General features: G+C 40.6%; 1 protein-coding gene, 2 long non-coding RNA genes and 1 other non-coding gene across 4 annotated transcripts; 2 read left to right on the top strand and 2 right to left on the bottom strand.

The window, feature by feature from the left end:
- Window positions 1–7,200: 7,200 nt before the first annotated feature.
- LOC116676646 (uncharacterized) lies at window positions 7,201–8,362 on the top strand. Its single transcript, XM_032507611.1, has 2 exons — window positions 7,201–7,322; window positions 7,435–8,362. The coding sequence occupies exon 2, from the start codon at window positions 7,472–7,474 to the stop codon at window positions 8,180–8,182; it is 711 nt and encodes a 236-aa protein (XP_032363502.1). The 5' UTR covers window positions 7,201–7,322; window positions 7,435–7,471; the 3' UTR covers window positions 8,183–8,362.
- On the bottom strand, window positions 8,160–24,816 carry LOC116676649 (uncharacterized). The gene is made up of 3 exons (XR_004328796.1): window positions 24,806–24,816; window positions 20,992–20,998; window positions 8,160–8,228 (listed from the first exon to the last, which is right to left on the bottom strand). It is a non-coding gene; the product is annotated as an uncharacterized LOC116676649 (long non-coding RNA).
- trnal-aag (transfer RNA leucine (anticodon AAG)) lies at window positions 15,405–15,486 on the bottom strand. Its single transcript has one exon. It is a non-coding gene; the product is annotated as a tRNA-Leu (tRNA).
- Window positions 20,215–20,868, top strand: LOC116676648 (uncharacterized). The gene is made up of 3 exons (XR_004328795.1): window positions 20,215–20,288; window positions 20,359–20,548; window positions 20,802–20,868. It is a non-coding gene; the product is annotated as an uncharacterized LOC116676648 (long non-coding RNA).
- Window positions 24,817–26,211: the final 1,395 nt, after the last annotated feature.

Here is a 26,211-nt window from a genome sequence, read left to right as displayed (position 1 = left end):
GGAGTGTAACCCAGCAACAGTATAGCTGACCAATCAGGCCCCACAAGGGGAACCAATATAACCCTGAGCACACTATTGTTTAAGTGCCATTTTGGGAACCTCTGTACTAGACAAGTTTCCATCTGGTCCGTGCACGTTTAACTGCCCGGAAACGCATTTCATCTGTTGACCACAAGAATAAACGCTGTGTTAATTCATCATGGAGTCAGTCGTCAGTTTATAGAAGGATTTCCCCAACAATATCATATGAAATGATAACGTTTCCAGTTCTGTTGTCGAAGCAAACGGGATAATATAGCTAGCTAGCTGAGTAACGTTACAGCTTAGCGCTAGCTAGCAACCAAACTATCAGGATTCTACTCAGCTGCAGTTAGCTTTCTTGCTGAAATACAATAAAAATGAACCTGACAAAGTGGACCAACATGCATGGTGAACTATAGATGGAGCTACATGACAACAAGGGGTATTTATTCGAATGGAACAGTTAGGAAAATGAAACGTTAGCCCCTTTGCTATTACAGTTATCAACACACATTCAGCCTATGCTAGCTACAGGATACGTTAGCATTGCTAATGTTACTGTTAGCGACGAAATCCTACTTACAGCTTGTGGTTGGGATGACCAGACAGTCGGAACAGCAACAGCAGCTTAGCAAATCCTGCTTTAAATTGTCCGAAGTTTGAAAACTTGTCTTTGGGGAAAAAGTTCCCTTATAAACAGCAGCCATGTCCGTCGAGTGTTTGCTCCCTTGGGAAGGCTATGAGGAGTGTCTCCGTTCCCTGTACAGCCTGGAACTCTGCATTTACGACCCTGGTTCATTGTCAATATCCTGGGAAATATTCCAAACTTTCTTCTTAGTAAATCCCGTCAAAGTACACGAGCAGCGTTCTCAGTCGGACATCTAGCTGACCTAACGCTAGCGCCATTAGGAGCTGGTCTCAGGTCAGTGGCCTGTGTGTACATGTTGGGGCTGGACCGCTCTCCTAATAAGGCCATGGGCGTGACAAAGGTAATGGTTCTGAGATCCTGACGTCATCTTTTGGCTTTGTTGGGATTCGCCCGTTTTCAGCGGCAGATTCAAAAAGTGAGATTTTCAGAGGAAAGGCATGTCGATGGGATTTAAAGCTTCTATGTATGTCCTATTTACCCACCGAACTGTCGGTATTCACATATGACAGGGTAAAATCGGTTTTGCATTCTATCACCCCTTTAATAGTTTTAGAAATTGTGCTACAAGAATCACGATTAGCGCTTAAGCATTCAGAAAAAACTGTAATATAAAAGCAAGTTGATATGGATTGAACCACCAACCGTCCGATAGGCAGGGGACCGCTCTACCAATGAGCCTTAGCGCCACAGTGAAGACTATGATGGTAGTTTGGTATCTTCCTCTCCTCCAATAAAGAGCTTTCTGTGTCAACATTCAGGACTTGTCCCCAATGTCTCCCCAGCTACACATGGTAACAACAGCCATCAATAGTAATATTGTCCCCAATGTCTCCCCAGCTACACATGACATGTGTGTGTGTGCGTGTCTGTGTGTGTGTCTCTGTGTATGTCTGTGTGTGTGTGTCTCAGTGTGTGTGCGTCTTTCTGTGTTTGTGTGTGTGTTTGTGTGTGTGTGTGTGTGTCTGTGTGTCTCTGTTTTTGTGTGTGTGCGTGTGTGTCTCTGTGTCTTTCTCTGTGTGTGTTTGTGTGTGTGTGTGTCTGTGTACATTGTGTGTGTGTGTGTGTGTGCGTGTGTGTGAGAGTGTCTTTGTGTCTGTGTGTGTCTCTGTGTCTGTGTGTGTCTCTGTGTATGCATGTGTGTGTGTGTCTGTGGACAGTGTGTGTGTGTCTGTGTGTGTGTGTGTGTCTGTGTACAGTGTGTGTGTTTTCCTCAGGAAGTCCCTCAGTGATCTTGAGGGATGTTGTGTTCAGGGTCTTTTGTGTTTAAAGTTCCTTTTGACGTTCACAAGCGGTGTCACCGTTTCCTCTGTTGGAGCTATGTGGGACGCTGCACTGTGATTGGTTCCTCGCATCATGTGATTTCAGAGAAACAACTCAGAGTTGGTACTGATGGGACAGACAGAGAGAGGACAGACAGAGACAGAGGACATACAGACACACAGAGTAGAGACAGAGAGAGGATAGACACACAGAGAGGACACACACAGAGAGAGGACAAACAGAGACAGAGGACAGACAGAGAGAGAGGACAGACAGAGAGAGGACAGCCAGAAAGAGAGGACAAACAGAGACAGAGGACAGACAGAGAGAGAGGACAGACAGAAAGAGAGAGGACAGACAGAGAGAGGACAGAGGAGACTGAGCGAGCTCAGAGCTGCTTCACCTGCATCACCTCCAGCCGGTAAGACCCTGTAAACCTGTCATCACCCAGAGGACATTTAATACTGCTAAACGCTGTCTCATTTACTGCAGTCTGCTGTGTAGTTCAAGGTAGTAGGGGTAGTTGAAGTTTAAAGTAGTTTATTCATAATTAAAGTCTTATGAATCAGAATCAGATGAATTCACTGATTCCTCAGGGACGTTATTTAGTTAAAGTCAGACTCCAAGTAACAATAATAATAATAAGAAGAAGAAGAAGAAGAAGAATTATAAAAATAAGAAGAATCAATATGTGTATACAATATGAAGTAACCCAGCAACAATGAGACATGATTATTACATGTATAAAGTAAAAAGTAACAGTTATAATAAGATATAATAAAACAAGAAGTAGAGTAAGATTAGGTTAAAAAGACAGTTTCATGTGTTGGACTGGGCCATCCAGATCACCTTTAACCTTTAACATTATGCGTATTAAATATTAAGTATCTCCCCAGACGCTTCATACCCTCTAACAGAGTCACCTCTCTACTTAACGTTCCTGTTTTAGAACCCAGACGATGCATTGCTTGCTCCTGGGAATCAAACTTACCTCGTGGCACATCGCAGTGGGGGGGGGGGGGGGGGGGGACTTAGCAGCTTTAGGAAAGAAGTTACAACAAAAAATAGGTTTGACAAGTTATGCTTAATTTGCAGTGTTTACTTAAATTCCCTTCACAATAACAATATGGAATTATAACTAGCTGGCCTGAGCGTTTATTGTCCAAATAAGACATAAGTAATATATTATTTTAAGATAATAAGACATAAGTAATATATTAATGTAATATAATGAGACATAAGTAATATATTATTTTAAGATAATAAGACATAAGAAATATATTAATGTAATATAATAGACATAGGTAATATATTAATTTAATATAACAAGACATAAGTAATATATGAATCTAATATAATAAGACATAAGTAATATATGAATGTAATATAATAAGACATGGCTTATTATATTATTAATTAATAATTATTAATTACTTATGTCTTATTATATTACATTATATTACATATTACGTTATATAATAAGACATAAGATATATATTAATACTATAATATGACATAAGTAATATATTAATAATATAATAAGACTTATTCCTAATGCCTGCAGTGGGCCATCTGCACTATAAAAAGGTGTTGAGATATTTCACCTATGGATGGACAGATTGATGGGAGTACTACTGGGAGTACTACAGGGAGTACTACTGGGAGTACTATTGAGAGTACTACAGCTACTACATTTAATACTTGCTCTTCTGTTTTTTATGTGCCTTGTTGTACTGGTTTTGTCTGTCAAATGTGCAAAAACGCAATAATGACATGTTTAATAATCAATAAAAAGACAGTTTCAGACATGACTCAAGGTTCAGTTAGAGACGGGCTCCTCTTATGATGATGTCACTGACCCCAGCACACTGACATTATTTATGATATACTTTAGGATGGAAAGGGTTACTTCATCTAATAGAAAGGACACGCTGGTGAAAAGATAGGAAACGTAGACTGAGTACGACCATCATTTGTTTGAGTTATTAATTTATTATATTTGATCATTTATTATATTTGAGTATCTTGAAGGCATACCCCAATATCCTGGTTCCTCTGTTTGGTTTTATTTAATAGTTCATTTTATATTTAAACTTGTTTTTATGTAACCCTCATGTCGTCTTCCCATTGACCAACAAGCAACTTTGTTATTCTTTTTACAAAAAAAAACTTTTTTTAAACTTTTGTGAACTTTTTGACTTTTGTTGCTTTCCGTCTAGACCCGCTCTATCTGTAAATTATAGAGTGGTCTAGACCTGCTCTATCTGTAAATTATAGAGTGGTCTAGACCTGCTCTATCTGTAAATTATAGAGTGGTCTAGACCTGCTTTATCTGTAAATTATAGAGTGGTCTACACCTGCTCTATCTGTAAATTATAGAGTGGTCTAGACCTGCTCTATCTGTAAATTATACAGCGGCCTTGACTTGTTCTATCTGTAAATTATACAGTGGTCTAGACCTGCTCTACCAGTAAATTATAGAGTGGTCTAGACCTGCTCTATCTGTAAATTATAGAGTGGTCTAGACTTGCTCTATCTGTAAATTATAGAGCGGTCTAGACCTGCTCTATCTGTAAATTATACAGCGGCCTAGACCTGCTCTATCTGTAAATTATAGAGAGGTCTAGACTTGCTCTATCTGTAAATTATAGAGTGGTCTAGACTTGCTCTATCTGTAAATTATAGAGCGGTCTAGACCTGCTCTATCTGTAAATTATAGAGTGGTCTAGACCTGCTCTATCTGTAAATTATACAGCGGCCTAGACCTGCTCTATCTGTAAATTATACAGCGGCCTAGACCTGCTCTATCTGTAAATTATACAGCGGTCTAGACCTGCTCTACCTGTAAATTATAGAGCGGTCTAGACCTGCTCTATCTGTAAATTATAGAGTGGTCTACACCTGCTCTATCTGTAAATTATAGAGTGGTCTAGACTTGCTCTATCTGTAAATTATACAGCGGCCTAGACCTGCTCTATCTGCAAATTATACAGCGGTCTAGACCTGCTCTATCTGTAAATTATAGAGAGGTCTAGACTTGCTCTATCTGTAAATTATAGAGTGGTCTAGACTTGCTCTATCTGTAAATTATAGAGTGGTCTAGACTTGCTCTATCTGTAAATTATAGAGTGGTCTAGACCTGCTCTATCTGTAAATTATAGAGTGGTCTAGACCTGCTCTATCTGTAAATTATACAGCGGTCTAGACCTGCTCTATCTGTAAATTATACAGCGGTCTAGACCTGCTCTATCTGTAAATTATAGAGTGGTCTACACCTGCTCCATCTGTAAATTATAGAGTGGTCTAGACCTGCTCTATCTGTAAATTATAAAGCGGCCTAGATCTGCTCTATCTGTAAATTATAGAGTGGTCTACACCTGCTCTATCTGTAAATTATAGAGTGGTCTAGACCTGCTCTATCTGTAAATTATAGAGTGGTCTAGACCCGCTCTATCTGTAAATTATAGAGTGGTCTAGACCCGCTCTATCTGTAAATTATAGAGTGGTCTACACCTGCTCTATCTGTAAATTATAGAGTGGTCTAGACCCGCTCTATCTGTAAATTATAGAGTGGTCTAGACCTGCTCTATCTGTAAATTATAGAGTGGTCTAGACCTGCTCTATCTGTAAATGATAGAGCGGTCTACACCTGCTCTATCTGTAAATTATAGAGTCTACACCTGCTCTATCTGTAAATTATAGAGTGGTCTACACCTGCTCTATCTGTAAATTATAGAGTGGTCTAGACCTGCTCTATCTGTAAATTATAGAGTGGTCTACACCTGCTCTAGCTGTAAATTATAGAGGGATCTAGACCTGCTCTATCTGTTAATTATAGAGTGGTCTAGACCCGCTCTATCTGTAAATTATAGAGTGGTCTAGACCTGCTCTATCTGTAAATTATACCGCGGTCTAGACCTGCTCTATCTGTAAATTATACCGCGGTCTAGACCTGCTCTATCTGTAAATTATACCGCGGTCTAGACCTGCTCTATCTGTAAATTATAGAGTGGTCTAGACCTGCTCTATCTGTTCCATAAAGAAGTAGCGGAGTAGACAAAAGCCCTTTTTCCCAGATTTGTACGGGTAAATGGAACAAAGAGCAGCAAGTGATCATCTGATCGCAATAAATAGGAACCAACACTTCTCCTTGTGATTAAAGTACTGATGTAGGATGGCAACAGACCTAGCATGGCCTTATAGATAAAATATGCCAATGCCCTGATCTCCTGTTTGACAGCGATGGCCATCCCACTCTGGAATACAATTCACAATGATGGGTTGGATTTTTACAATTTGTAATAAATCTCAGAGACGCATGGTACACAGTGTAAATCTTTTGCAGACACTGTGCTGAGGCGGTCCCATACACCATATCACCATAATCTAAGACAGATAGAAATGTTGCAGTGACTAGCTGCTTTTTTGCTTAAAAAGAAAAACAAAATTTATTTTGAAAGAACAAGGACAATTTGAGTTTAAGTTTTTTCACAAGGTTGTCTATATGAGGCTTAAAATTGAGGGCATCATCTAGCCAAATAAACGTACTTATAAGCATGAACCAACTCTATGACATTTCCAGTCAAAGTGAACACAGAAGGAGGAACTTAAGAAACCTTCCTAGTGTTACTAAACAACATCAATTTAGTCTTATCCGCATTGAGAACCAGTTTAAGCTGCAGAAGCGTGTGTTGAACCACATCAAAAGCTTTCTGCTCTATGATTTTGTCATTTTTCTGTATGAAAATACATTCTGCTGTTTATGATACAGACCAGATGGAGGCTTTCTTATGAGTCTATAGGCCAATCACATGCAGTTTTAAGAAAAGGCAATAAGATAAGCCATGTACTATGTACTTGTGTAGTACCTTGTTGTTTACCAAGGACGGGCTTCTTTGTGCACTGGATGCTAGATAGGGCCCAGAGACCCAAACTAGCTGTCCTCTCTCTGGATGAACCAGGATCCGGTCTGATCAGAGGTCATCATCATGAATTTACAGCTTCAATAAAATATTCTCAGTACAAGAGTCCAAAGTTAAATAATAAACCAACCGTCCACCATGTTAAATATCAGATTAGTGTTATTATTTATATCAGTATTACAGTTCATGTGGGATGAAGTTTACTCTGCTGTTTAAACTCCGAGTTTGTCTGATAATAATTGTGCCTTTGGTTTTAATTACCACTAGGGTTGATTTTGCTGGGATGGATTAAAGTCAAAGTGTGTATTGCTTCAGTTTATATTTATGTTTGTGTGTCTCTCTCTCTGCTGATTGGTTGAGAAGACAGACAGTGTTTCCCCTCTGCTGATTGGCTGTGGAGCTGCAGACCCTTTGATCAGTGCAGACTGAGCACACTCAGTGGGACTCTACCTGCACAGCCTCACCAACAGGTGAGAAGAACCACTAATAAATCAAAGTGTTAATGAGTGAATCTGAGAAGAGATCAGACCGTGAAGCTCTGGAGAGTGGTCACTTATCTGATGACGTCTCTTTGGTTCTCAGCTTCTTCAACAGTCTCTGCAGAGCAAGATTAGTAAAGATGGCCTACGTTCCAAGAAGAAGATGGAGCAAAAACCTCCGTCCTGATCTGTCTGAACTGATGAACACATTTATTACACATGCAACTTCCTTCATCAGAAGGTTCGCCAACAGTGAAGAGAAAATGAGACAGATTGAAGGAGAGTTTAGGAAGATCGCTGATGGAGTCAGAGAGATACAGGAGGGAGCAGGAAGAGTCATAACAGCAGGGGCTGTTGCTGGAGGACTAGGACTAGGAGCAACAGTAGGACTAGGAATCCTGGTTGTTGCTGCTTGGTTCACTGGGGGGGTTAGTCTAGCAGTAGGACTGTTAGCAGTAGCAGTGGGACTGTTAGCAGGAGGAGGAACAGTAGCCAGAGGAGCAGCTGTGGTTTTTGGTGGAAATGTAACAAAAGCAATGAAAGAGAATGGAAGTGCAAAGAAAGTAGAAGAGCTGGGGAAAGAGTTCATGGAGATGGTTGAACCGCTGAAGAACAACCTGGAAAAAATAAAGAAGACATGTGAGAAGTTGGAGGACAGATCAGCTGAACTTCAGGCTGGAAAGACTCTGACAGACATGGAGGACTTTCAGAGGATTCTGGGACAAGTTCCTGAACTGGCACCAAGTAGTGGAGTAGTTTGGTCTAAAAAGCTAGGAAACACCATCATCCAGTCAGCTGATCTCTGTCAAAAAGTCTTGAATGACTTAGAGAAGATGAGGGAAGAACTCTAAGACTTTAGTGTAAAGTAAAGATAGAAGCAGCAGGGAGAAGAAACCGCTGATCAGAACCCCTCAACATTTATCTAACCACAAGGTACCTCCTCACCTCTACTCACCTTTTTAGGTTTTCCATGACGATAAAAGTCCCTGGTACCTGCTAACAAGTACTTTATATAGTACTACATAAAGTACCTGCTACATGTACTTTATGTAGTACTACCTCAATCAAGGCTCCAAGCTGCTGAGGAGATACCAAAAGGTGAAAACCTGCAGACTGCTGATTGGTCGGAGAGAATAGTCTCTAATCGCTGCAGACTGCTGATTGGTCGGAGAGAATAGTCTCTAATCACTGCAGACTGCTGATTGGTTGGAGAGAATAGTCTCTAATCACTGCAGACTGCTGATTGGTTGGAGAGAATCGTCTCTAATCGCTGCAGACCAAGAGTCCCCTCTGTTGCTGAGGATAAGTTCATCTGAGTCCCTAGCCTCAGAAATCACAAGTTAACAGCAGCTCAGATTAGAGACCAGATGATACCACACAGAGTTCTAGCAGCAGGCACATCTCTAGAACAACTGTTAAGAGGAGACTGAATCAGGCCTTCATGGTCCAATAGCAGCGAGGAAACCACGGCTAAGGAGAGGAAACAAGGCTAGAAAACCACGGCTAACGAGAGGCAACAAGGCTAGGAAACCACGGCTAAGAAGAGGCAACAAGGCTAGGAAACCACGGCTAAGAAGAGGAAACAAGGCTAGGAAACCACGGCTAAGGAGAGGAAACAAGGCTAGGAAACCACGGCTAAGGAGAGGAAACAAGGCTAGTGAAGAAACTAGAATATAAGACACATTTTCAGTTATTACTACTTTTTTGTTAAGTACATAATTCCACATGTGTTCATTCATAGTTCTGATGCCTTCAGCAATAATCTACAATGGAAATAGTCATGAAAATAAAGGAAGCACATTGAATGAGAAGGTGATTCAAACTCTTTGCCAGTACTGTATGGACTTTTCTTTAAAGAAGAATTCCAGTTAATTTCAACACGTAGCTCTGTAGTTTGTACATTAGGAGGTCTGTCAGTGGAGAGAGAAATGAAACCAATCGGTGGTGTCTACCCCGTGTTATCCTCCTGCTAGAGTTAGCACCCAACAGCCTTAAACAGGGACAGTTAGTTTAAACCTGTTTTTAGCCTCTAAACAACCAATCAACCTCACTGAATACCAACCTGATTTTCATGCGTTCTTTTGCTGCAAAGGTCATACATGTAGCTATGATACAGGACACATGGTTAGGTGTAGGGATGAGCGAGTACAGCATTATCTGTATCTGTATCTGTTACCAAATGAATTATCTGTATCCGGATCCGTACTCGGACTGGGCGGGGCCTAAACCGGAAGTGGTCAGATTTAACCGGAAGTGGGTCGGGTTCTCTTGAAATGTGGGGGGCTTTAACCGGTATGTTATTTAAGCATGCAATTGATATGAGTTGATCAAAATTGTTATATTTATTGCTGATTTGAAAACTATTTACATGACAGCATTGAGCTTCAGATCAATGGTGTTGTCATGGTAACTAACAAACTACTGTATATACAGAACGTTTTGCAACAATGAATACAACACATGGGGTTATAATTATGAAGTAAATGTAATGAACAAGAGTTTTCATACTCAATATAACTTTCTTTTTTTAACTTTTTATTTTTTTATGATCAGTGTGATTTTTTTTTGTGGTTATTTTTATTTCCACACCAGGTATATGTATGTATGTGTGTGTGTGTGTATGAGTAAGAGAGAGACAGAGAGAGAGGGGGGCGGGGGGGCAGCTGACAGTAAAAAAAAAAGATCTCCGATGGCAGAGACGCAACGGGAGTTGCATTTAACCAAGCAGCATGTCTGAAAACACGTTCACCAGAAATGATCTGTGACTATCACAGAACGCTGCGCGGCCAGTTGAGGAGTTTTATTCAATCCGAGCACGAATATTGACTCATATTACTCGGATAATACTTGTACTCGGCAAAATTGCTTTATCCGTACTGGATACTCGTTTCAGCCGGATACTCGGATCACCCCTAATATACACATCAACTTTCTTTTAGATTAATGCATATACACATCAACTTTCTTTTAGATTAATGCATATACACATCAACTTTTTTTATTACATCACTATTCTTTATGTCATCAACTTTCTTTTAGATGTATGTATACACACACACACAACCTTTTTGCACAATAGCGCTCCATTGGAGCGCAAAATTGACCTAGAAAACCAAACACTACGCATTTAAAACCCTAAAATTCAATGAAATAAGTAATTTTAATAGCAAAGATCATTGATAACCACCCATGTTATTTTGGTTAATAGAAACTCATTTCTGATAAAGAAACTTAAGTCAAATTTGACCCCAAGACAAAAAGGAAAAACAAGTTATAAACTAAATAGACTCAAGCCTACTAGTGGGTACTTGCCATGCTGACTGTTGTAGTTAATCTAAACTGTAGGAATGCTTAAAGTGATGGCAAAAAGAAACCGTTGTGCTTCCTGGCAGATTAAATCATTCATTGCTTAGAAATTAGAGAAGTATGGTAAAATCTGTTCAGTTTAATATCACCACAGATATAAGTAGGTACATGCAGAAATATGTCAAAGACACATCAGGTTGATAAGGTAACCGGCGTCAGGTTGGCGGCCTGGTCGCCCAGCGTCAGGTTGGCGGCCTGGTCGCCCAGCGTCAGGTTGGCGGCCTGGTCGCCCAGCGTCTGGTTGGCGGCCTGGTCGCCCAGCGTCAGGTTGGCGGCCTGGTCGCCCAGCGTCTGGTTGGCGGCCTGGTCGCCCAGCGTCTGGTTGGCGGCCTGGTCGCCCAGCGTCTGGTTGGCGGCCTGGTCGCCAGCGTCTGGTTGGCGGCCTGGTCGCCCAGCGTCTGGTTGGCGGCCTGGTCGCCCAGCGTCTGGTTGGCAGCCTGGTCGCCCAGCGTCTGGTTGGCAGCCTGGTCGCCCAGCGTCTGGTTGGCAGCCTGGTCGCCCAGCGTCTGGTTGGCAGCCTGGTCGCCCAGCGTCTGGTTGGCAGCCTGGTCGCCCGGTTTGGGTCCGTTCAGGGGCAATTGAACATCTGCAAGCTTTTGAATAGCTGCCTCAGCTTCCACTTCATTGGTTTCCAGTTGTGCTGAAAAATACGTAGAAATCGTTAATTCCCAACTACCCTTGACATGAATACTGTAAATATTTACCATTAAGGCTTCTTTGTTTTTGATTAAAAAACAAAGTATTAAGACTTCCTTTTAAGACTTGATACCTCCAAAACATTTAATTGGTAATTAGGCCAGTGGCGTTAGTTTACATCATTACAGAATCTGTATTGAGATTAAGTTAGCACAGCAGTGTGTTCATGTGCTGCATTTACTTGGTTTGGAAAATTCCACAATCTCTACAGCGCTACCTTTGCTTAAGTTGGCTGACTGACTATATAAATGTCTGAATAATTTGAGAAGCCAGCTTTATACCCACATTGTATGGTCAAAATAGCTTAAATTAAACATGGGTTGGAATCCCCATTCCAAAAGCCAGACAACTTAACCTTAATTTACTACACTGTGCCACAAAGAACCTCAGCTGTTAATACAATTGCAGTATTTTCCCAATATGGTTTCATAGACCCTGCTCACCTTTTTTAGCGGCTTGGATCAACTTGGACTCCATTGACTGGAGAAGTGCAAAGGCCCTCTTCATGGAGACATCATTGGGAGACACAGCTGTTGTTTTGCCTTCAAGTTTAGGGAATTAACCCGCTACCGGCCCTTTAAATTATTGTAGTTTGAGATACACTTTGACCCAGAACAGAAAGTCGGCCATTTTAGTTTCAGCAGGCAGCCTTATTTTTGTTGAAGGGACTCACTTATTTCATCTGCTGCCATCCTTCTTTTGTGTATGCCTTCGAAAGCATCGTCTGTAAGTACTAGTTTAACACAGATCATACAACAATATCTGGGCATTATTTTTGCGATGAATGTTTTACCAAGCCATATTTTTGTAAATTGGTAACTTGTAGTATCAACCACACGTATTAGCTTAACTGCATGCTATGGCTGTGTCTCAAATCGCGCACTTCTGTACTAAATACTAACTATTTGAGTACATAGTGCGTTCACATTGTCGAAGTGCGTCAAATGCAGTGCACTTAAAGTACCCGGATGGTGCACTCAAAACGTCCAGACAGTTGAGTGCGGACCGATGGACACTTTCCACACTCAACGGTCGCCATCTTGGCTACGTAGCGGAAGGGGCGGAGCTAACAACCGTTGAAAAACTTGATAGCGGCGGCCGAAGACGCGATAGCGAGACCAACGGAGCAATACAAGTTGAACGTGAGTCTTTTTGCTATACATATAAGCCCCTTGTAAATGTATATTTGGTTAATTTTACAGTCGATAATAATTTTATACCATGAATTAACGTTTATTAGTCTCGTAATTTGACGTGCTAGCAAGCCAACCTTAGCTAACTAACAGCGGCAGTTTAACCATATTAGCAAATAAGTTATAAGCTAACGTTACATGTGTTGTAGTATACTGTTGTTTGTGTTAAACTTTCGTCCCATTGTAGACGATTTTAGTGTTAGATGTATGATCTTAACAAGGTGTTCATAATCTGATGTGAGCGTTAGCTCAGCAAAATAGCGATCAGCTGATTGTCTGCCGGGAACTTTAACAGTAGCGTAACGCTAATGTTAAAACGTATCTGCTGTTACTGCCTCCACCTGATGTAGATCCTGTATATACTGCCTCCACCTGATGTGTATATACTGTTTATACTGCCTCCACCTGATGTATATACTGTTTATACTGCCTCCACCTGATGTGTATATACTGTTTATACTGCCTCCACCTGATGTATATACTGTTTATACTGCCTCCACCTGATGATTATCCTGTATAACCCGTCTCTTCAGGGACAAACGAGGAATAGAGGGCTGTCATTTAGGGGCAACGATGGCCATCAGACCGTAGAAGGATCCCCTGGAGAGTCTGAAGTCCCCCCCTCATGTCCCTGTCCCCATCAGACTAGCTACGGCCTGGGGCGAGCCTGCAGAACTACAAGCACATTTTTAAATAAAATTATATTAAAAGTATAACTTTGTTATCTTTTGTATTACACGTTGCATGACTGTAGCAAACATATAATGAATATAAAGGAATGGGTCTATTTAAATGTCAATTCTGTTACCTCTGCTTTCTCTATTGTATTGTCACTGTATGAAGACCATTTAGAACAAAAATACAACTTATATAAAAGATGTAATGATGGTTTGTCTATTAGGTAAGTTGTATGGTTAATGCTTCATAACAACAGTCTTATCTCTGGGCCACAATGTCCTCATGAAACCGTTGAGCATTAAAATGAACAGTAACGTAATGAATGAATATTTATTTTACTTATTTTTTAGAGCAGAAACATAAGCATATACATAAAAGAGTGGACTGCAAAGAATAGGTTTAATAATGAATTAAGAGTGCAGTAACAAGAACGAATATTACGATACAGTTGTGTGTACTGTTTTCAGCTAATGGGGGGGTGACATGACGGCGGTGTTGCAATCGTCATCCTGGCGTGACACGGAGCAAATATATCACTTTTTTTTTTGTTAAAATATCAAAAACAAAGCAGGAATAATTTTTCGCGAAACACAATAGCAGACTGGAACGCTCTCCCGAGGTGAAATTCCCAATTGTACAGAAGAAGAAGGGATGAAATGTGATCGTCATTTCCGGTAAGTGCACATGGAAGTGCGCGATTTGAGACAACACTCATCTGTCAAAATTTACGCACTATGCAAGATAGTACGTAGTGCACGAAGTGTACTTCTGTAAGTGCACTAAGGGAAGTGCGCGATTTGAGACACAGCCGGAGTTGACCGTATACTTAAAATACTATACAACTGATGTACTGTTAGCAGCTACGTAGAGTTTATATTACAGTTTAAACTTTGTGCATCTTGCTTATTGTATATTTTTGTTTATGTTCTACAGTTTCACTCCTATTCATACTGTATATGACGGTGACGCCAAATAAATCACCAGGAGCTTGGACACTATATCCTGACTCCCGTATTCATTTGAATGGAGTTTGGCTTACTGCTGAATTGTGTACACGTACACACACAAGGAGAGCAGCATAGCTGTAGTTCAAAATAACTTCAGTTAGTATCCGTAAGTAGCTCTTGAAAGATTCTGTCACTAACGTTCTTACCTCTAATCATTCTCCTCTGCAGCTCATCATCATGTCTTTCATTTGTGCCACCAACTGGCAAACTCAAGCCTAAGGACAATGCAACTGCTGTTAATCAAATGTTTCTGCTGTTTGACGCCACATATCATGAACTTGCTAAATTTCATTTCAGTAATTGAGTAATTTACACCACTCTTCACATTCGCTATACTCCACTACATATTTGAATACAAGCTTCAAACAGACGAAATGTAACAACCTTTGTTAATACAAACAGTCAGCGCACAAACAACAAAGACCCAAACAGCTGCCATCACTCCTGTCACCAAGAGAAACTGGGTCCTGTGCTACATGCCAGGTTAAAACCATCATGCAGGTAGCACAGCTGTTGCTGATCAGCTCTGATTGTCTCTCTCTGCAGAGTCAGTGCTAGTTGAGATTCAGCCATTGAAAAATGGGAATTTGGAAGCAAGGGACATGGACAGACTATATTGTAAAGAAAGTCCAGGAAGTTGTGTTTTTTACAAGAAAGAAAGTCAATCATGTTTGTCTGAACACTGTTAGACTTTTTTTTGTGAATTTGCGTTAACTTACTGGCAACGTGCTGTAACTTCCTGATTACAGTATCATAACTGTACATGTTTTTTTACAGTATAATACCCTTACTGTAACTTAGTTTTACAGTAGTAAAAATATCCTTGGTTTTACTGTTTAAAGAACTCCACAGTGGCAAAGCCCCAGGGATTGATTAAATTCGTTGAGAAATATTGTAAGGAGAGGCTGTCTTGGTTGACATACCTCTTTAACATTGCGCGGAGGTCTGTGGCAGTGCCTAAGGAGTGGCAGACCAGGGTGGTTGCTCCCCTCTTCAAGAAGAATGGCATCTGCCCATTACAGGAGTATCACTATGCTCAGGCTCCTTGGTAAACTCTACTCCAAGGTGCTGGAAAGTCAAGTTTAGCCAATCCTCAGCAAGGAGTGTACCAATGTATGTAATATTTCAGCAGTTGGCAGTGGTGGGATTTGAACCCACGCCTCCAGAGAGACTGGAGCCTTAATCCAGCGCCTTAGACCACTCGGCCACACTACCTGCAAGTATCACTTCCCCAAATCGTGACAAACACAAGGAACGTAACTAACGGTATGCTTGTTAATGTTATTGGAACAAAACGTTTGCAAGGGAAAACACATATGACTTAGATTACCTAACTACAGCTCTGATTTAATACAGGCCAATGTCTCTGTATTGTACAGATCTTTCTGCAGACCTTCACCGGCTAAATACTAATTCCCATACCGGGAGCTGAACCCAGGGCACCTGGATGAAAACCAGGAAGCCTAACCGCTAGACCATATGGGACTGACCACATATTAATAGGATTTCATGAATCAAGTCATAGTCTTGCTGGAAACAGGCTTTCTCTTGAACGTGAATGAAGAAGCTTAAACTTAACGTCGGAACTTTATGACAAATAGAAATGTTGATAGGTTGATTTCTGTTAATAACAAACACAACTATAGTCAATAGAAAAAGAAAATATATATATAAAAAGCCGTCTTGGTTCATCTTTCCACTGTTCCTACAATCACCACTCTGGTCTGTTGGAAACTAAAGGATCTAAACTAAAAGATGTTCCTCTTAACTAAAAGGTCTATCTCTGTAGGGATCCATCCCTAATGTTGTCACACACTTAGAATAATGATCTGAGTCTGTCAGCAGCAACAACACAACCTTTAGTGGATGCTGACTTTACCTTTAAATTAGGAGTTTAAACAGAGACACAACAGGAAGAATAAATCCATCAAATCAAGTCCCCAATAATCAGCATGTGGCCTTGTTTTATTTCAGGTAGTCAGCATGGAGCTGTTCCACATTCCCAGATATTTAAAACAAGTTAATCATTGGCGTTATTCTACGAGTCAGATGAATAAATCAGCTGTTTGCTATTTGAGCTGCTCTGTTTCCTGTTGCTCCATCTTCTTTAGTGTCCTCTGGAAACAGGTTGCTGTCCTTTATGATTCCTTTGGATGACATCATCAGTGTCTTTGCTTTAGTCTGAAGAAACTCCAACAGATTTAAAACCACATGCAGTCACAGAAAATACAACCAGGGAATAGAAAATGTCAGACAAAGAATATGAAATGAAAAGTCCCCAAAGTAGGAAAATATAATGTTAATCTACCAAACAACAATAACTGGAGAGCATCCAATTAAACATGGCCGACTTCCAGTATGTTGGTAATGAAGAGAGGAATGTTTGGATATATTACAGATGAATTTTATTTTTATTTAACCTTTATTTAACCAGGAACAATCCCATTGAGCTACAGTAACTCTTCTTCCAGGGAAATATGTTTCATAATACATAAAAGACAGGAAAATGGTTACATACTACAACACAAACAAGACATTACACTTAAGCTAATGCAGACGTACAACTTAAAAACTGGTTCCACTGAGATTTGAACTCAGAGTCTAGAGTGCTAACCATTACACCATGGAACCTTTTGGAGTGTTGCATGGGTTTGCTAGACAGTTTCTTTCATATTATCACATGTGTGCTATTGAAGGCACACAACAATCACAACAAAGATGAAAAAGCAACAATTACAGGCCAGCTTAAGTCATTTAGTTAGCTAAGCATTCAGAGGATGTGGGAAAAAGCAAGTCAAGAACAGGTTTTAAAGGACTTGCCACAGACAGTGAATACAGCAGTAGATATGTCTACTGTGTACAAACATGGTAACTTTACATGTGTTGACAATAAAGATGCTCACAAAACGCTGCACTTGCAATTGCGTTTCTTGGGCACATTCATGTCCTCTTACATACAAAGAACTGAAAAATTCTTTAATCACGATATCATGTGTCAGAAATTAGTTCCAGATGAAAACACTAGTTGTCAGAAGTGGGATTTGAACCCACGCCTCCAGTGGAGTCTGAAACCTGAACGCAGCGCCTTGGACCGCTCGGCCATACTGACTGATCCAACAGATATTCAGTAGGACCTGTTTAAAAAATTATAGTATACTAAATTAAACATGTCACTCTATTGTAGGTTCTCAGTCATCCATGTCATAGTTAACAAGGGAAGGTTTCTCAACTGTCAGTCCAATATATGGGCGTTCATGGAGACATGGAAGAAAGTCACCAGGGTGGCAACGTGCTTGACAATGGCAATACATTGCGCGGGAAATGAAGGCAATGTGCATTATAGGCCAAATCCTATGGTAGGAATCAAGATCCACCAATGTTTCTGTCAACAATGTCCACCTGAATCCAGAAATGTCCTTGCCAGATGGGAAATAGACTGATAACTGTCTTCATGGTCTAAACGTGTACAATTCCCACAATGAGTCCAGATGTGTCCGTTTTGGTTCTTGATCCATGCTATTACCCCAAAAGTGCACAACTAGGCCAAGGGACATTGGACTTGGTAAAAGGTCCTCCGCAGAAGTTTGGTCTCTTATCCAAGAGACTTCTTTAGTTGTTTTTTACACAGAAAGTGTTGAACACAGTGCCCCTCCTCCACCCATACCTGACAATTGAAAGCTGTGGGGAAAGGGGGGTTCCAAAGCTAATAGACCATCAACAAGCAGTTCTGATGCACTATACCGGCCCATTCAGGATGAACACTGTATACTCTGACTGCAGCAACACAAGTTCAAATTTCAGTGATACTTAATTTTTATGGTGATTACGAGACTGAATGCAAAGTGTGTATCCCCCATGTAACTCAAAGCCTACCACTTCCAGTCAATACTGTCAAAAGTGGAGCTCCTTCCAATTACATTTACGACCAGGTGACTTCTCAACATGCCCACACCAACATACTGTTTGCAGTCTAAATGGCCAAGGACATTAAACCTGTAAGCTTACTTTAAACTAGATGGGGAAAGTTGATCTTTTTACCCTTTGCTGTGGCTTAAAAACAGGTTTCCCCGAGATTTTAACTCAGATCACTGGCTTCAGAGTCCAGAGTGCTAACCATTACACTATGGAACCTTTTGGAGTGTTGCAAGGGTTTGCTAGGAAGTTTCTTTCATAATATCCACATGTGTGATATTAAAGGCACACAACAATCACAACGCAGATTAAAAAGCAAAAAGTTCTGGAGTTCTCCGTGTCCCGCTGGAGATCAGATCACGTCGAGGTCGGCAGCGGAGCTTTCTAGCGATGTTTCCCCGCTGGCCGAGCCCCACTGACGGCGGACCGTCTGCGTCTGCAGCACCTGGAGCTCAGCGCCAGTGTTTCAGTTGGACTGTTTTAAGTGTTGAGATGATTAAAAGGTATTTACAGTATTTAAAAAAGCGGGCTGGATGCAAGTTAGCCAAAGCTACCTAGCTAACGTCCTGTTGGCTCAGAGCTCCACAGACCAAGTCCACAAGTACAAATTAGTTTTGCACCAAATGTATCGCAAGAAGTGTTGCAAAACTGGAGAGCGCAGACTCACCGCTGTGTGATGGAGAGAGCAATGCAGCGACAGATTCCAGAGGTTGTAATCACTGAGTTGTGGTTGTACTGGAAAAGTGACTCAAGTGAAAAAAAACACGGGTACAGATTTTTTTCACAAGCTCTCAAGTCATATTTTACAAGTGCTCACATCGCATCTACGTGCTCTCACCTTTGCACTAAATTTACCTTCATATTTCTTTCGCGTCAACATGTTTGTGTGAGGCGGGATTCTCAAAAATGACTGCACTCAAAACTAAATACCGTAATCGTGCACAAATCGAGGATGATTTGAGGCTATGTTTATCAAACATTGAGCCAAGAATTGAGGATCTTTGCAAGGCAAAGCAGACTCAGGTCTCACATTAATATCACCAACCTGCAAGCTTCTTTAAAAAATGCAGATGATGCCTACTATTAGACCTAGTGATAATAATAATAAAGCATAAATTAATATCAGAGGTCTGGTGCCAATTCCAATTATAGCAAAAGCCTAGTAATGATAATAGCCTACTGATGATGATGATGATAATAATAATAATAATAACAATAATAATAATAACAATAACAATAATAACAACAATAAAGCATGTAACCTCATATAAATATATAGCAATAGCCTAGTAATGATAAGCCTAATACTACTCATAATAATACTAATAATACTACTAATAATAATAATATCTGCAAGCTCACATTAGAAGTCTGGTACTACTGCCATTATAAAAATAGCCTAGTAATGATAATAGGCATACCTACCGCTACTGATGATGATAATAATATTAATAATAATAATGTGGGCCTAAAAATAATAGCTGCCTATCTATCTATCTATCTATCTATCGTTCGTGGTGTGTGGGGCGTAGGGCACTAGGGCCCCAACTGCAATGAACCAGCTTTGGGGGGGCCCAGCTTGCAAAAGGTTGAGAACCCCTGATTTAGGTGACCCTGATTTAAGGGAGAACCTCAATAAGGTAATGCGCAATGTTCGGATCTGAAGACTATTGTAGTAAGCCTTTGCTTTTGACTATTCCACAGCAGTACAGTACTTTTATTTGGTGGAATGCATTATCAAAATAATTTTGGTTTCATATTACCAAATAAACAACTAAAAATTCCAACTTTTCTTGTCATAGGTAAGTAAATATTAAGTGAAATGCACAGTGTACATAGTACTTCTGTAAATGTTGATTAAATGCAGTAATTTGAGAAAATAACATTTGATCTGTAATATTTAGGTTCAACATGCAACCTTGCAGGATGATTTGGAGAAAGCAGTCAGCTGCTGTGACTCATGGCGATACCAAGTTGAGGGTCTTCCACTCGTAGTCACCATGGCCAACAGAGATGTGTTTGTGAAAAGTGCAGTTCTATATCATACTGTTGTGCAACGGCAGAGCTGTCTTGATCAACTAATTGATGGCTTGTCCCACTATGGAGTAAGATTTACCTCACAGTTCTGTATCATCTTTAGTTATCTTTCATTTATGGAGTTGAATTTCCCTGCAGGTTTTATCACTCTTGAGAGAGAACCCCAGCTTGCGTGTGCTGCTTGACATACCAGGAGAGGACAAAGGTCAAGAAGCTGATTTTGTAGCTGGTATTCTCAAACCAAGCTACTCTGCACTGGGGAGCAACAGAAGAGCTAAAGAGGAGTTGATGATGGTCAAATTTAGGGAGTTTCTACAATGTGTTGAAAGTAAGTATGCATTTGTTATTCAGTATATTATTCAATAAGACAATCCAGGAAATTTACAGATTAATTTTATTCTTTACTCGTAAAGCTGTGCTAAGGGTTATGTACCACAAACAAGAATACAGTTATCCGTTTGCTTGTCATAATAAAATTGCTTTTTCACCAAAATACCTATACAGTAATCCATTAGTCACTCACTTAGTCATTATTTGTTGAGTATTTTCCAGTCTCCAAGTCAACAGTGGTTTCCCTTTAGGTAAAGAGCTGAGAGACACATATGGGGACAGGACTCTAACAAACGATGAGGAGCATTCCTGAAGACTTTGAGCCCTGGTCACATCCTGGCATTTGCTACAGGGAGCAGCAAAGTCCCAGCCATTGGTTTTCATCCAACTCCTAAGTTAATATGTATTCATGATGAAAACAAACATCTTCCCATTGCGCACACTCGTGCTAATGAGCTTCACCTTTCTGTGAATGCAAAAACAACGGCTGATGATGATGAATTTAACTACAGCTTCCTAGTAGCACTAATGAATGGATCTTTATTCAGCTTCATTTAAACGAGACATTTAACAGCTACCATTTAAAGTACAAGGCTTATTTTTTGCAAGCACAACTGGAGCATAAGTGGAATGTCCTAATTTTGATTTTTACTGTAAATCTACTAATTTGCTTAAATCAGTTCATTTGTAAAAGAACCCTGCAGTGAAATACACCACTGTTTAGTGTAGGGCTCCCCATGTTTGTCAAACCAGGCTGCTGTGGTGTTTCTGTGTACCCTCTGCCCCTTCATGGCAACAACCCTAAAACTATACACTACAGCCCGGTGGTTGATTGTGTCCATGTCTAAGTGTGTTTCATAGAGGACATAGTTTGTCCATATTATAAAGCAGTGATTCATTTGCAGTACATAAGTAGGCTGAAAAAAAACATTGAAAAACACACCGTATTTGCCATTTTTAAAATTGTGTCAAATCTTCTGTTAAGAGCTCTTTTGCAATAAATATGCAACATTTTGATTTACACATTATGTGAACACATCACTTCCTGATTTCTGTAACAGCCAGCCATATGCAATCAGTATAGCCTAATGAAAAATAAAAAATTTCACTAGCTGTACTTAAACAATAGTGTACAACTGTAGCCCTTTTGAGTTTAATGTAGTTTAAGGACAACGGTTTGGCTATACATACTGGTATAAAAGGATTAATAGAGCTATTGGCTCTGGTTTCCATGTGGTTTGTGAAACTACAATAAGGATAATGTTACTCAATTGTCCATGTAATGCTAAGATCACACATTTACAAGTTTATCAAAAATAAACTGTTGTGTTCTCTGAAACAATGTTTTGCCATTGTTGTTGTCATTTGAAGAGGGTTAATGGTCTCATTCAGTTCTTGCAAATCCCTGTCATTCAATGGGGAAAATCCTCTTTGAGAGTTAGGTGAGGAACGAAAAAATACCCTGCTGTTGAGAGTTCTGGGTTGTGAAGATGAGGCAAATCATTGTCCAGAGTAAAAAGCTGAACAGGTGTTCTATTTCCTTCAAGAACTTCTTCACTTGCGTAAATGGCCTGTTTGTGCATACAAAAGGTGGAAACAGATGATCTTGGGTGTAGGGTTTGGTGATTTTATTACCCCTAAAGTGTCTGCCGGTGCTTAGCATTATTAGCACCACACTCAAACCATCTGAGATAACCGGCCTGCTTTATAAGTGTTTGAAAAAGAAAAAATCCGGAAACAAACCAGGCGAAATCAAGCAAAATGGGCGAGTTCTGGATGGGCTACCTGGTTGGGAATGGTTTGTAGGGACTGCATATGTTTTCGGCCTTGCAAAAAAAGACGTGGAAAGCATAGCTATAGAGTCCAAACCAAGATGCTCCCATACTGTTTCTGGAGGTAGACAGGAGTTCTAACCACGAAGTGACTTGAACCCTCAATCTTCTGATCCGAAGACAGAACCTTGTCCATTAGGCCACGTGGTTGCAAAAAAAGGTATATTTCCAAATCTGAATTGCCATGGTTTATATGAAATTCAGGAGCGAGGTAACATTTTAAAAAAAGGCAGACTAATTAGGGGGCCAGTTAGCTTGTTGTTAAGTAATAGATTGAATGCTAGGCACATCAGTTACCGTAACTCTATTGCACTTACTGAGCAGACAACTTACAACTGTATGTTTTTGGCCTTGCTACAAAAGACATGGAAAGCAGAGCTATAGAGATTGAGACTTGTTTTTGCGTTAATCGCCGATTTGTGCAAACAAAAGGTGGATACAGATGATTTTGGGCGTTAGGGTTTGGCGATGACACTGAGTGATTGTTAAATCCAGCTTTGAATTTCTCCAAAGTGTGGTTGATTCTGGGTAGAAAGACATAATGGAGACAAAATAAGTCTGTTGCATTGTCTATGTCTAGGATACCAGGGATTCCAGTTCATAGAAAATGGGTGCATAGACTTGGCTGCAGTTTTTGTTCAAGTCTCGGTTAAAACGCTCAATCTCTGGTTGTGTACAGAACTTCCTGTTAAGACAGAGCCTTCCCCCCTGCTCGAATGCATGTCCTCCAATCTGAACGTTCTCTCCTCCGTGATCAGTCCTGATGTGCATGGTCTGCCATACTGTCCAACAGCTGCAGTAAAAAGGTCTCTTACAGTTTCACCAAGATTATTGTTGGAGCATTGAAGAAACATCAACATCCTACTGTTGCCGTCTATGGCACCATGAAAAACCAATTTCCACCTAATCAACTTATGATTCCATCTATATGCCATATGAAATTTGGATGTGGGACAGAATACACTCGGCGAGCTACAGCGGTTCTATCCTGGCTAGGACACCGATTGGGTCCATCCTTCGCAGTGAATCTCTTACACGTCTTTGAACACAATGTTTTTGGAGCGGAGATGCCCCATAAGCATCACTTCTCCAACATTTGGGTGTTCAGTTTTGCACTCAGATCGCTGGATTCAGAGCCAGAGTGCTAACCATTACACCATGGAACCTTTAAAAGTGTTGCAAGTGTTTGCTTGACAGTTTCTTTCATTATATCCATAATATTGATATGATTGATATTGAAGGCACACAACAATCACAACACAGATGAAAAAAGCAACAATTATTGGCCAACTTAAGTCATTTAGTTAGCTAAGCATTCAGAGGATGTGGGGAAAAGGCAAGTCAAGAACAGGTTTTCCAAAAGTAGAATGGGAGCCAGAGCGTTCCTCTCCTGGAACCAGGTTCCAGTTTGGGTTCAGGAGGCAGACACCATCTCCACATGTAGGATTAAGACTTTCCTCTTGATAAATCCTATAGGTAGGGCTGGCTTGGGTGAGTCCTGAACCATCCCTTAGTTGTGCTGCTATAGGCCTAGACTACCGGGGGACTTCCCATGATGCACTAGGTACCTCTCTCTCTCCTCCTTCTCTCCATCGGTATGCAACCTCATATGCCTTTGAGATACAAGAACTTCTTCACTTGCGTAAATGGCCTGTTTGTGCATACAAAAGGTGGAAACAGATGATCTTGGGGGGGTTTGGTGATTTTATTACCCCTAAAGTGTCTGCGGTGCTTAGCATTATTAGCACCACACTCAAACCATCTGAGATAACCGGCCCCCTGTTATAAGTGTTTGAAAAAGAAAAATTCCGGAAACAAACCAGGCGAAATCAAGCAAAATTGGGCGAGTTCTGGATGGGCTACCTGGTTGGGAATGGTTTGTAGGGACTGCATATGTTTTCGGCCTTGCAAAAAAGACGTGGAAAGCATAGCTATAGAGTCCAAACCAAGATGCTCCCATACTGTTTTGGAGGTAGACAGGAGTTTAACACGAAGTGACTTGAACCCTCAATCTTCTGATCCGAAGACAGACGCCTTGTCCATTAGGCCACGTGGTTGCAAAAAAAGGTAATATTTCCAAATCTGAATTGCCATGGTTTATCTGAAATTCAGGAGCGAGGTAACATTTTAAAAAAGGCAGACTAATTAGGTGGCCAGTTAGCTTTTGTTGAAGTAAATAGATTGAATGCTAGGCACATCAGTTACCTGTAACTCATATTGCACTTACTGAGCAGACAACCTTACAACTGTATGTTTTTGGCCTTGCTACAAAGACATGGAAAGCAGAGCTATAGAGATTGAGACTTGTTTTTGCGTTAATCGCCGATTTGTGCAAACAAAAGGTGGATACAGATGATTTTGGGCGTAGGGTTTGGCGATTTTAGTACCCTAAAGTGTCTGCCGGTGCTTAGCATTTTTAGCACCACACTCAAACAATCTGAGCTAACCGGCCTGCTTTTAACTGTTTAAAAATAACAGATGTCCAGAACAATTAAGGCCAAATTGAGCAAAATTGTCCGGGTTCTGGATGAGCTGGATGAGTTGTACACTTTGGCAATCTGAACACTTTCAGACACTGTTGTATCATGTAAGTAACATGCACAAGTCTTTAAAAAGAATTGTGGCTGTTTTTCATGCAGGTTTGCATCATAACAATGCGGGTGCTATCTCTAAATGAACAATGGGCAACCTACATCCATCTTGTTAGCACCAAATCTCTGTGCTGATTCCATGCTTGGATGGCAAGTCATCTGGTGGATTTTTCCCGTCAAGAGGAAGCAGATCAAGAGGGAGAGTTGTTTTATTGTACTCACCAGCAATAAAGTTTATTTGTCCACAAATTGCAATAGGTTATTTTAAGAAACATAACTTAAATCGCGTTCGTTCGGATTTCTGAGGAAAAAGGAGGCTGAGGGTCGAATTGAGAGAATGAATGAAAAGGTTTAATGCAACCAGCAGTGTGATGAAGATGATGAGACAAAGACAATCAGACAAAACAAACACATAATACACTGCAGCTGACAGCGGACTGATCCACGCTCCTCTGACGGAGTCACATGGAAGCAGCCTGAATATCTGTAAAAATACTCTCATTTATGCCGTGTACCTGGGGGCGGTTCCTTCCTTCACTGGTGCTTTCAATTCATTCTCATTGGTCCGCTGTTGTCATGACAACATGCCGTACATCTTTCCTGTGCAATGAGAACTGACCTGCCTTCAAACACTGCACCTTTGGGGGTCGTTTTGGTTACAGAACAGAGGTTCTGTTGTGTAAATGTGAAACTGACATCAAAGTAGTCCAATCAAACATTGTATTTTTTAGCCTAGATAAGACCCCAGGGGACAGGAGACAGAGAGGACCACCTTGTGCATAGCAGGAAGCCCCTTTCCATAAGTTAATTGCCAGACTTGACTGATCAACTCTTTACAGTCAGAGGTGGGGGAAAAATGGAGACCGCTGTATGCTTAATTTTCTAAACTGGTTCCTTCAGACATTTTAACTTTTTAAAACTCAACATTATCAACGTTTTCATCGAAAAAGAATACCACAGTCAAAGTCCCTGATAAGGCAACAGCTTGATTGTGTGAAATGTATGAAGTGCTTGCTAACGTCATCTGTCATGCAGGTTTGCAGGATGTTCACAGTCTGCTAGTGGCCATGATGAGTTTGGCCTTTGAGTTTTAACCGTTTTGGTCAATTTAGCCAATTTCAACAGTTGTGCAATAACAATTGGTGTTTCTCAGGCATTGTGCAAATTATGGTCTACCCTCCTGCTGGCCAGAAGACCGTGTCATCTGGCAACAGCTCAATGGTCTTCATTTACTTAAA

Source organism: Etheostoma spectabile, unplaced genomic scaffold, assembly GCF_008692095.1.
Source record: "Etheostoma spectabile isolate EspeVRDwgs_2016 unplaced genomic scaffold, UIUC_Espe_1.0 scaffold00003582, whole genome shotgun sequence".
NCBI classification, from domain to species: Eukaryota; Metazoa; Chordata; class Actinopteri; order Perciformes; family Percidae; genus Etheostoma; species Etheostoma spectabile.
The sequence above is the reverse complement of the archived record's forward strand: the minus strand, read 5'-3'. Positions and strand labels throughout refer to the sequence as shown.

Coding starts and splice junctions, on each gene's coding strand:
- LOC116676646 (XM_032507611.1), top strand. CDS start 7,472: ATGGCCTACGTTCCAAGAAGAAGATGGAGCAAAAACCTCCGTCCTGAT.